Source organism: Pogoniulus pusillus, chromosome 27 (assembly GCF_015220805.1).
Source record: "Pogoniulus pusillus isolate bPogPus1 chromosome 27, bPogPus1.pri, whole genome shotgun sequence".
Classification (NCBI taxonomy): domain Eukaryota; kingdom Metazoa; phylum Chordata; class Aves; order Piciformes; family Lybiidae; genus Pogoniulus; species Pogoniulus pusillus.
The window spans coordinates 8,747,061-8,759,461 of record NC_087290.1 but is presented as its reverse complement, the minus strand read 5'-3'; the positions used below and the strand labels follow the sequence as shown (position 1 = coordinate 8,759,461).

The 12,401-nt window shown below is 52.5% G+C and overlaps 1 protein-coding gene across 9 annotated transcripts in view; it reads right to left on the bottom strand.

Annotated features, from left to right (window-relative positions):
* The window catches only part of SMG6 (SMG6 nonsense mediated mRNA decay factor), a 117,358-nt gene that overhangs the window by 54,636 nt on the left and 50,321 nt on the right, over positions 1-12,401 (bottom strand). For all 9 annotated transcript variants that reach the window (XR_010307362.1, XM_064166338.1, XM_064166339.1 and 6 more), the window contains exons 11-12: positions 6,524-6,640; positions 5,836-6,004 (exon numbers count right to left, since the gene is read on the bottom strand). Coding sequence is in view for 8 of the 9 variants with exons in the window: in XM_064166338.1 (XP_064022408.1) it covers positions 5,836-6,004; positions 6,524-6,640 (286 nt within the window). In the remaining variant the exon portion in view is untranslated. The remainder of the gene's footprint in view (positions 1-5,835; positions 6,005-6,523; positions 6,641-12,401) is intronic.

Below are 12,401 nucleotides of genomic sequence, written 5' to 3'. Positions count from 1 at the left end.
AGCAAATGCTAACAGCTCATGCCAAAACCAGATGGCCTCATGGATCTCCTGCTGGGATGGGCACTAGCCCTAAATGGCTGCACAACACTCCAGAGCCCTTTCAGGCTCTCTTTTCACTGCTACTTCCCAGGACCATGCCATGTCCACCTCCAGGTGTTTCTGGCTTATGTCACCCAACAGCACTGGAGCCTCTCTGGAAAGCCGTGGCAGGGCCAGGTGCCTGGCTGCGCTGCGTACGCACAGTGCCATGGCTTCAGCATCCCTCTGCAGCGGGGGACCCTGAATTACTGACACCGAGCCCAGGCAGGCAGCTCCAAGGTACAGGGATGAGGCTCCCAGAGCTTTTAACCAAGGAAGCGAGCAGGGGGGGAGCTCGAGGTCCTTCCTCAGAACGGGGGTTGATTCACTTCCCCACAGACACATTTACATTTGCTTATTCCACTAGGACAGGGGGGAAAAAAAAAGAAAAAGAGTTAATTTCTTTTTTATTGCCTCAGGATTCCAGGTTTAATGTAGCTGTCAGTGCGAGCGCAGCCCAGCTGCACGCCGACAGGACACAGCCCGGCCAGGACAGCACAGCACCCACTGCACAAGTGCGCAGCTGGGTGGGAAACGGGGGACAGTTCCTGGCAAAGATGGGAGCCCACTGTGGGCACTCATCTCCACAAGGCAAAAAGCACAACAATGAAGTGTGGGCAAAGCAGAAGGTGCCAGGGCAAACCTGATGCTCACCAACTCCCTGCCGGCCGCCGTGTTCTGGCGTGGGCCACTATCTTCACCGGGGGCGCAGGCTGCCTGGTGATTAATATCAAGCACAATGACCCCATGTTACAAGCCTGCGGGGGCCTGTGGAGGTGGCCATTTCCTGTGTAATACCAGCTTGTTTAAACACTAACATTCAAACTCCACAGCTGCAGAACAAACCCGGAAAGTGCAGCGCAGAAGAAGCCCTGCATTGTGTTCCCTGACTGCTGAGAGCCCAGCGGCCGTGCAGATGGCAAACACCTCAGGCTTGAGCGCTGCTGGGGCTAGGCAATGGGCACCCACCAGCTCCTGGTGGCCACCCTAGCCCCTGCAGGGCTGCACTAAACTCTCTCTGTCCCCTTCTTGGGTTTCCTCTCTCCCATTCCAGAGGAAGTCAAAGCCAAACTAAAAGCGACTCCTCAGTAAGGAACAAAAGGCGGTGGTGGTGAGAACTCCTCCCAAGAGATATTCACCAACCTGGCCCTGGACTCAGACTGAGGTGGTCACAGTTCTTTGCCCTGTGTCACCAATGATTTCCCTCACTCTGCACTCAGTTCTTTTGGCCAACTGGGCATCCATAAACCCATTCCTCTCCTGGGAACCTGCCTTCAGAGTCAGAAGGATGCTATCCTTCCTAGGAGAGGTGCAGTCTCTTCCCAGTCAGCCTCTGCTTCGCCACAGCCCCTTTCTCCACGGAGCCTTTTGGCTTCTGCTTCATTTAACTTTACCTTCATTCTCAGCCAGGTTTACACTACTGAGACACCTCTGAATCCTCGCTTTGATGTCTCGATTGGGAAGCTCTAGTGGCCAGAATTACTAACTAAGACTGAGATCTGCAAAAGGGATTTTCCATTTAGTCCTCAGCAAACTCCAGCAAGATCTTGGCACCCCCATTCACGACTCTGTCCATCTCTCCCAGTGGGAGCTGCCATCTCAGTGACACTTCTCCACAAAAGCGATGTGATGAGAGCGATCTGGCAGATCTCTCTGGGAAGGTAAGCTCCAGAAAGCGCTCAGAGCTTTTGGATTTAATTTAATACTTGGTTTAAATTAACCATTTTTAAATGCTTGCAGACAGTCTTTGCAAACTGGGAGAGGCTCTTCACTCCAGCATGGAAGGAGCAGATTCAGCAGGGTCAGCCCTGTGGCAGTCAGTCTGCCTAGCCAGTGGCTTCTATGTTGATTCTTGTGCTTCATTTGGCAACAAATTCACTGCAGTTAAAAAACAGAGCAAGGAGAAGCTTTGCTCTCCTGTGCTCAGTCCTCTTCACCCATCTGAGCTCTTCAGCCATATGGCCTAAAAGGAGATGGCACCACTTGAATGACAGCAGCCTCCTTGGAGCTCTGCCTTTCGCTTCTGTTGCTAGTATCTCTGCCTTAGGAGATCCATCTTGGTTCTCTCTCCCCTAGACTCGCTTCTTTTAATTCCCAATCTCTGCAAATTACTCCTGGGGACAGCTGGTCTGCAAGACACTGTTCCAACTCTATGGCAAGGCAATGACACTGCTTTAAATGACCAACTGCTTAGACCTCAACACAATGTTCACCATGAAACATGCAGACAGAACTTCATTTTAAGAGGGAGAAGTGACTGCTGGTGATGCTGGAAGACTTGGGAACACTGGTCCAGACATACAATCCCCAAACCACAAGACACTGCAGCTCTGAAGCAGAGATGTCCACAGTTAGATTTAGTTCCTGTCCCAGAAACATCTGAAAAAAGAGCTATGGAAAGCTCACCAAGCCTCTCTCCCAGAGGCAGAGGTGAAGGACACCTCCACTGCTCAGGCACAGCAGTCCTGAGAGTGATCTATGCATCCTGTCCCCTCTCTATGGCCTTTTGGCCTGCAAACATGTCTCAGTGTATCCCTTAATCCCTGGTAACTACAGGCACAGCTCAGAGCTGGATGAGTGCACTAGACCAAGGAAACTGGCTCTGAGGAAAGATGTAGCTTCTCATTCAGGTTGAATATGGGACCACTGAATTCCCAGCTAGGGAGAGGATCCTTGCCAGGAGCTGGGGTTCATTTCCAAGCCCCACATCAAGAAAAAAGCCCTGAAGACACAGCCTCCTGAGTCTCTCATCCCACTCCACAGAGCCCAGTCCTGCATGGCTCACAACCACACGCCAGGTTTCGGCAGCGCTCACCCCTCACACCTTTCCCTCCACCTCTGTCCAAGGGGAAAGCAGAGAGTTGAGGAATTTGGTGTGGGCTCTTTTTCTCTCTTTCTTTCTTTCTTTTTTTTATTGTAAGGACTCAAATCCAGCAGTGTGATAAATGCATCCGAGCTACAATTAGGAAGATATATAGCATCAGAACGCGAAGGTCTGGGCAGCGTGGTGAAACGCGGGCTCTCCAGAGCCCCAGCTATGTTTCCCATTATGTAACCCTGGTCATGGGCAGACAGCCAGACTCCAAATGAAAAAGAGACTCTGGCTTGGCACCGTTTCTATTTTCCTATCCTCATTCGGGGTCAGCGCAGTGTCATACAGCTGCAGAGAAAGCTCCGGGGATTAAACCTGGGAAAGACTCCAAGACCAGGACCCGGGTTCAAGTACCAGCTGAAAGCAATAAACCAACTGCCACAGCTGGGCTGAGTTTAGACGTTCTCAAAGTCCCCCGGCCCTCTCCTTTGCTAAGAAGGAGAGATCATGAACATGGCGAACGCAGCATGAGCGGAGGCCTTGGGCTGTAGGGCCCCGGCCCTAGGCTCTGGCAGAGTCTTGACAAGCTGCCCTGCTGGCCCCAAGCCCAGGCCGTCATTCTGGCAGCAGCACTGGCCCTGGATGAGCTGCACTTTGATGCAAGCTCTGGGCCAGGCCCAGTGAGCTGCCAGGTGGGTATAGGGCCTGTTTTTTCCAGAAGCTTTAGCACATTCATGGCATCTTGCAGGGTGCTTCTGAGCTTCAGGGCTTTTTTACTGTCCCTCTTCTAACCCATGCCATCATGAAAGGCAATTAAATTCGTGGTTGTGGAGCACTGGGAGGAGGTTTCACTGTGTTCAACCAACTTCTCCCCTGGCACTGGTGGGGACCTTGCAGCATGTCCCACTGCCATGAGGCACAGTGCATGTATGAAACACCACAGGCCCCTCACTCAGTCCTGCAGCTTGGCATCTGCACTTGCTCCTCGCAGATTCTCCCTGCTCCTGAGCTCACCCTGCCCATAAACCTTGGCTTACTCCAGCACGCCTGCTGCTCTGACCCATGTTTTACTTCTAAACTTCTTTGAAGCTGCTCCTATCTAAACCCCAGCACTTGGTGACTCTACCTGGTTACTGAGCGGCACCCAGCCAGGCAGCAGGCTTGTGTCAATAGAGAGCTGAAACAGTAAGCCAGGGCTCCCTTTTCCTTTTCCACCTCTATGGAAAACGTTGCAAGTTCCAGGTCATGCCCAAGATTGGAGCTGCTTCCCTGTTCCTCATCGCTACCTCCATCTCCAGGGAAGCTCAGCTGCTGCTGTCACAGAGTCCCAGACCACCAACACCTGGTCATGTAATGCTGAGTCAAGACAAGAGGTCGAAGCCTGTCTCCTTGTCACGGACAAGACAGATGCTCCCGGGGAGCCAAAGAGCAGGAGGAGCTGGGAGCCAACATGAGGAAGGCTGCCCACACTCCAGAGTAAGGTCAAGGATGGGACACAAGGGGCTGCTCAGCCACCCTCCATAGAGACAGCAAGGTGAGGAAGCACTTGGGCCTCTACTACAAGACAAAGAGCCTCATTTCTCCACTGAGCAGGCCAGGACCTCATGGAGCAGAGCCCCACAACTCATCCCAATCACTCCTCAAAGATCCATACTGTCACCACCACCTTTTGCCTCAACAGGGGACAAGCTGGAGCCCGCACCTGCTGCTCCAGCAGCCCAGGGGCGCACAGCAGCCCTGTGCCCTTCAGGAGAGCAAGGCAGCTCATCCTGGGGCTGGTGCCGAGCGCTGGCTGCGTGAACCCGATCAGAAATTCCATCTCGAGGCTGCCCCTCGCCAAGGGCTCAGCAGCTCCCTGCGCAGGCAGCGCCAGGGGAAGGGGGGATTGGTGCAGGAGCTCTCACGTGACGGATCCCAGTTTGAGTTCCTGCCCAAAGATGGGCAGCAGTTCACATGAGCAGGCAGCGGTCCCACACCGAGCAGCCGACAAACAGAAAACAGACTCCATCTCCACAAAATGAGGCCCAGAACTTCCTGTGTGAGATTTCCATTTCCTCAGCCAAATGAAAAAGAACTGGAGTAAGAGGCAATAAAGCAGGAGAGCAGGACTGGACCTGACGCGCGGAGCGGGGACCCATTAACGGCTAAGCCACTTTGCTGGATTACTCCTAATGCGCCTTCCCATCACCCCGGGTCCTGGCTCCTTTGGATTAACAATAAGACGTGATTTCAGGCTCTGGATCCGGAGTACCGGAGGCAGATGGAAAATCCTGCGGGAAAGCAGCTACGGAGCATGCTCAGATGCTGCTTTGCATACTCCATACTTGGCCCATTCGCTCGATTTTCTGTCCAAAAATATGCAAATTGCCTAGTCCGCATTATGGACTAATGGGCTGGAGTCAGCTGGTTTAGAGAATTAACCCTTGTGTGTGCTGCAGGGGTAGACACAAACTGTTTCTGAAGCATGAGGAGGCTTTTGGAGCTCCAGAACATGCGAGTTGCTCCAGGCTAGCCCAGCCTGACCAAGCTTGGCTTCATTCAGTCATAAAAAGGCAACAAAACACTGATGCTGGAAGTGGATTTCCCTCTCGCAGAGAGGAAGGCCCTGCCTGTTCAAGCTGGCTGGGTCAGCACAGCACGTAAAGGAGATGGAGCCCAACAAAAGCAGACACACGTCCTAAGCAGAAGGCAAAATTCCAGCTCATGGGCCATCTTCTAGCACATGAAAACAAAAGGCACCAGACAAGCTCCCTCAGAGTCACTTCAGCTCCACCCAAGCATCACTGAAGTAGTGACTGTGTCACTAAGGGTCACAAGTCACCAAGAACATTCCCTGTACAGTGAATCTGGGTGCTTGGGACAGAGTGCTACAGGCAAGAGTAAGCATGAGCAAGGTGACACAAGTTGCTCAGGCCACCAGAAGACAGACCAGAGGGTGCACGTACTGTTTGGGGAGCTCAAGAGAGGTCGGAGGCGGGTTCCAGGTGTCCGGGTGGCCAAGCATCCAGTCCGACCAGACCTTCAGGCTGGGGAGCAGCTCCTTCAGGTCCTGGGGTAAGGCAGAGACCTTAACCTCATCCTCATCATCCTCCTGCTCCATTTCTCGTGACTGAACTGCAAAAACAAGACGTGAGAGCTAGGAAGCTCACCACAGTCAGGAGCCAGGCTCAGGCAGGGACTGGACAACACAGATCCCAACACCCCAGCCTTGGGCACACAAAGAACAGCCACAACCCACAGCAAACACAAAGACAAATCTGTTCTCCCTACACACACTGGACTCGGGGGTGGGGGGGCAAGCCAGGATGTTTGTGATCCCCTTTAGTGAGAGCAGTGGGGTGCCACTGCACCAGTCACACAGATAGGATTCAGAGGAGTCAGTTCTGGGAAGTTTCCCAAGAGCTGGCAGAAAGCATGCACCAAGTCCATCCCCTTCTTCCAAACATTTCTGCATGCACACATCAGGGACTTTCCTGCTAGGTGATCCAGCTATGACCCGAGCAGAGCTTGGAATGCTGAGGGAGAATCCAAAGGGCCCCGAAAGAGGTGGACAAAGTAGCAGGGAACAAGGGCCTGAACCCCATTATGCTGCCCCATGGGCAGCTGTGTGGATCCTACCAGTAAACTCCTTACCTTGCAGGCATTCCCTCAGCAGGCTGGTGCACCTCCTCACCAGCAGAGCAAACATGGAGAGCCCCAGGGCTGTGGCCTGTTCCTGGATGACAGAGCGGCAGTCTTCAGAGATGCACTCTAGGAGAAAGAGAGATGGTTCAGCAGAGAGCACGGCAGATGCTTTGTCTTGCTCCGCCTTTGCAGCCTCCCTTTCTGCATCCTGCATGGGGCAGGGATCTCTGCAAGGATGAGCAATTCCCCAGACTGCACCTGTCTCGGACCCAAGTGCTCCATGTAGTGCGGAAGAAAAGGGTAGTGAGTAGCGGCTCCGTGGTGAGAAGAGGCTGCAGTCACACTGTCCACGTTGTGCCCACCCCACCTCATCTGCTGAGCCGGCCCAGCCCCAGCCGGCACTCGAGACTCCCAGCTCAGAAGCTGCTGGTTGGAGCTGGTGCCCTCCCCTGAAGGAGGGTTATGTTTAAGTGTTAAAAGGGTAATTAGCTGCATATTTGATCTTTGTCCCCGCTGGAGTTTTAACTTCAGCAGCTGAAAAGGGGGCTCCTCCCATTACTTCACCAGTCACACAACAGCTTGTCAGGAGAACTTAATTGAAGCTGTTACTCAAGTGGATGCCACACAACCACAGCTCTTCCAACGAGCTGACTGGGAGTGACAGTAAATCCCCCCGGCACATCTACGCCCAGCCAGAACCACTTCTGAGGCTGCTGAGAGCAGCGGGGAGCTGGCTCGAGCAGGGCATGGGTTACACTGAGTGAGGCTGAGAGTAGCGTGGGACATGCCAGGCTGCCCACGGTCACTCAGGAACCAGGGCTTCAAGCCTCTGTCCTCAGATTCACATCCTCCTTTGAGATGTGGGGGAGAGCAGGAGGCTGAGGGCTTGCCCAGAGGGATGCAGGGATGCAGTGTGAGGGGGAGCGGAGGGATGCACCCACACTGTCTGGGGGTCTCCTACCAGCCCACACTGCTCTGCAGAAGCATCTTGCAGGCTTGCACATGGCATTGCCTGCTACATGACCAAGGTTGCCAGCCCTCAGCCTGGCAGCCACCATAAAGAGAGCTACTGTGACACTAACTCCAAACCAGTGCCAGAGTGAGCCAAGCCCAGCACCAGGACGGAGAGAGAGAGATCCTGCAGAGTCCTGGCTACCAGGCACCTCCACCACACATATGCACAAGGAGAAAGTGTTGGAAGCTGAACTCCTCGGATGTGGCAGAGCAGGGATTTTGAGCAAAGAGCAACTAGATTAAGACACTCAGACCCTATTTCAGCCAGAACTAGCAAAACACCTGAGGTGCGGAGGGCAAACACTGGGTTTTTTAAGTGCAAATTATTTCAGAGCAATAGGGTGGGAAGGGTAAAATCAGAAAAAGACTGAAAAGTAGAAAACACAGGACAAAGAGGAAGATCTGCAGGCTTGACATGGTCAGCTCTTACAGTTCATCAACGAGGTCAGCACCCAGTGAGGAGAGCAATGAGTTTAACCCAGAGTGGCACCAGAGGTGCCTGGCAGCCAAACAAGGGTGCTGTGCCTCAGATCTGGCACTCAGTGCTGCAGAGCCATGGTAGAAAAGTGCTGTACTGCAGGGATTGTCAGCTGTTGGAGGAAACATAAAACTAAAGATGTGACCACACTGGGACAGTAAATCTCTTTCATGAAGCCCTTCCCACAATTAAGAGTGTTAGCCCTTGTGCTCTGGCCACAGGCCAGTTCAAGAGACCAGAGTCGTCTTCCCTACACTCCCTCCGCCCGCACGAGTTGCCGAATTCTCTTCACTTCTTGTCTCAAGGGGGCACACGATGAGACCACAGCCCTCCTGCTGCTGCACCTGAGCCTGGTGAGTCTTTGGGGTGAGTGAAAAGCTCTGGGCACTTCAGTAATCACCCCCACACTTTGAGTGGGCAGCACCCATGGGACTTGGGGCACTGCACTCAAGCCAGCCTTGCAGTCATGCCCCAAACTGGGCTGGTACAAAAGTCAAGTCCTCTTCCTCCAAAAAAGGCAAAGCTTAAATAAAAGCTTCTGTGATGCTGAGGGTCACAAGGACTGCAGAGCCATGATGCATGTCAGAGACTGACTCCAAGTGCTGGAGCAATGCTCTGTGGTGGCCATGGGCAGGCCTGGTACCATTCCCACTGCCACCAGCAGCTCCTTGTCACAGGCTATGAGTTCCCCATACATCACTGAGTGTCTTGCATGTGAGCTGCTGCAGAGACAGCCATCTGCAACTCACTCAAGCTGAGTACTACAGCCAGAGCTCCACCAAACATCTCTTACTGCTACAGACATGAGCCACCTGCCCACCAGCTCACACCCAGTTTACACAAAGCTTCAATATAAACAACAAAGCTCAGCCCTGGTGCAGCCTGCAGAGCTGCCCACTCTGCAGTAAGAGGAACAGGACATGCACATTAAGGTTGGCTTCCCTGGGGTTCCAGCTCAGCTGCCATGGGTATTGTCATCTCATCATTAAATTAGACAAAACTCCTCTGGTCCTGAAAGTTCATTCCCCAGCTAAGCCTGTCAACATCATTTCCAGAAGGCTTCCCTATCCCAACAACCTTGCAGGGAAGGACAAGTGCCCAGGTGGATGCTTATTCAAGATCACTGAGCATACACCAGAGCACTCCAGCTCCCAGCATTGTCAGCAAAGGCTCTTAGGAGCTTAATTGTAGGACAAAAGAGGAAAACACCATAAATCAGGAAAAAAATTGTGCCTTTCACCACTTTCCTCAGGAGGTAGGGAGCCTCAGCTTCCACTGAGCTGGGAGATCAGAGCCAGTGGTCATGATCACATGATATGGAGGCTGTGACCTGGCAGACTCCAGGCTACCTACCCCTGGTTGCCCATGCCATCAAGGTGAGGGTACAATCAAAGGCCAAAGTGCTTGTGAAATGGAGGTGATTAAAACCTGTGGAGTGTTTAAAGTGATGAGCACTAAGGAATCCAGCTCCCCACACACACAACAAGGTCTAGCACCCACAGCACAAAGTGCCTAAGCCTGCCCTGGCACTAAGGAAAAACACACTGAAACACTGTTGGAGCAACTAATCTGCTCTGGAGCTCCCAGGGTGTCATCATCTCCAAGCTGAGCACTGCTCTGTGCTGCTAGTAATGCAGAATGCATTTAGACACTAACTTCACAGAAGGAGATGCTCTTGGAGATTGGAGAGACACTTAGGTGACTGCTGTCCTTGTAGCTGAACAGCACTACTATAACCTGGGGACACCAGCTGCTACAGACCAACAACAGCAGGCAGAGAGATCCTTCCTGTAATTCCCAGATCTGTTTCCCCCAGGTGCAGGAGAAACAGAACTGCAGCATCAGAACTTGGTGTCAGAGACATTTTCAGGTGGCATTCATAGATCTTATCAGCTAAAGACACCAAAAACACTCCCTCCACTTCCTCCCCTGCAATCCCAATCAGGCTGCAACCAGATAACTCCTGCACCCTCACCCAGCCAGGGCAAGGTGAGGAGGTGACCAGGCAGACTAGAGGCAGAAATAACATACAAAAGAAGCTGCTACAAGGTCGTGGGCCTTGAGGTGGTCAGAGACGTGGCACCTCTATTCCACCAGCAGCCACAGCAGTGACACCCCCATAGGAAATCATCCAGCACAAGACCAGGTTGCGCACCAACAACCACATTCCTCCTTCACCTTCTCCCATTGCAACCAGGCAAACGTCCCTGTTAATGCTGCCATCAGTTAGACAGCTCCTGTCACCACATCACCTCTCAGCTCTCGCCTGCGCAGCCACCCTGTGAAGCAGCTCACAGGGGTTACAAATGTCACCTTTCAGCTGGGCCATAACCATCAAAGGTGCTGCGTAGGGTGGTGAGCTGGCACCACTACCCAAGTAGCTGTTTGTTAAACCACAGCCCAAGGTCAGGGCCTCAGGACTCGCAGTATCTGCAGCCAAGACTGACTCAGGGTAACCTTGTACCCTGCTTGCATGCTGCACCACCACCTGCTGCACTGACACAAAGCCTGTGGAGCCAAGCTGCAGACACAGCAGAGAGCTTGGCCAGCCTAAAATACCACTCTCTGGTAGTTTCTCAAGCTGGATGATTCTTGGTTATTTGTAGCCCCACATCAGCTACACCACCAAAGCTCTGAGGTATGTGCAGCACTGCACAGGGCTAGAAAGGAGCAGGCAGAGTATTTTAAAGTGGAAATGTCATCAAACACTTTGCAGTCTAAACCAACCCAGTCTGAGCCTGGGTGACTTGCACTGCCCCACACTTCATAGTCTGAATCTGCCTCAAAGATCTGTCTTTCTGCACTTGAAACACGAGTGAGAGCCCTGCAGCCCTCTGTGACCCCACCACAGAGCTGAGGGCTGGACAGGCCAGTGGGACATGAGCTCTGATGGTCTTTGTGCAGGCAGGTTTTTGAGCACTGTTATTAAGCCTGCTTGACAGCAGCCACTCATACGATCTCTTTTCCAGTTGGCTTAGCCCTTAACTATTGGAGTTTCCACACTGGGTGCCTGTTTCAGCCCAAATTCTTCCAGGAATTTTTAGCCAAAACAGTTTGGCTACTTGTGAGAATGAGGCTAAGGAACAAGACAGTGGCTTACCCTTGTCAGAAAAAACACTTACAACCTTTTCCTTGAGCTAATCTAGCAACTGCAAATCCTGGAAAGGGGATCTCAGATTTTGCTGCAGAATAACCTTTTTAACAGAGAGTTTTCCTGTCCTACTAGAAATCTGTCCACACTTGGCTAAGCTATAAACATCTGAAACACAGAAGTTTTTTCCATATTCAATAGGAATTCACTTCAGCAGCTAAAACCTTCTAAGATTTCACCTCCCTGAGCATGCTCCATCTTCCCATCTCCCTTATATCTATCCACCCTCACGCCTAACCTGTGCTACACTCAGCAGAGAGAATGTCCTGCTTCCATCCAGCACGCAGTGACCTCTGAAAAAAGTCCTTGTACCAGTCACTGCTGTGTGCTGCGAGCTGGAGATTGGACCCAGACTCCTCCAACTGGCGCCCAGGCTATCTGCTCTGAAGCACAGCCCTGGAGCAAGAAGAGGGAGAGGGGATGGGACAGAAAAAACACGGGCGCTGATGAGCACTGAACTGCGTGCAGAGAAAAAGCAACTGGGAAGTAGGGATGGGAGTTTTTTCTGAAGATCACAAAACCTCTCTGTGCTGCAGAAGAGACCTCCTGTTTCTTCACACGGAGGAAAGAGAGTTTTTCTCTCCAGCTGGGTGCTGGTTTGCACAGGGAGCGCTGTTTTTCTACCAGGAGGCAGCTTCCTTCGCAGAGCGCCTGGGGAGCAGGGCGGGTCGGCCGGAACGGCTGCTGCAGCGCCCTCAGCGAGCATCTACCTGAGCTGTCAGCTGCAGCCATGCAGGGACCGTGAGCTCCGCTCTGACCCAGCCGGCAGCAGGATCTGACCCAGGCTTTCTGCAGCCATAAATCTACCTGCTTCACAGGGAAAAGGGTGCATGTGGAGGGGGCAGGCAGAGAGAGAGATGGAGAGAAAGGGAACTTTTGTAACGGGGAGAAATTTGTGTTTCTCTGAGAACATTATATTCATGGAAAACATAAACCAACTGTCGTCAAAGTCGTCTGAGCTCAGGAAATGGAGCGGCCGGGAGAAGGCTGCCATGTGGCCGGATGTTATGTATTTCTAATTAGTGCTATACATCTTTCAGCAGCGAGTGTCCTTTTGCTGGGAAACACAACGCGCTGCCCTTGTTATTGTAACTGTCACAGAGTGCTTAAACAGATAATCTCCAGGAAAAGTGATAAACACATCCCCTCTCCCACTAGGGTGTGCAAAACAGCGATGCCAAACCTTCTATTAGGGCAACGCGACCAGCCGCAGGAAATGGGAATGGGAAAGGAGCAGGCGATGC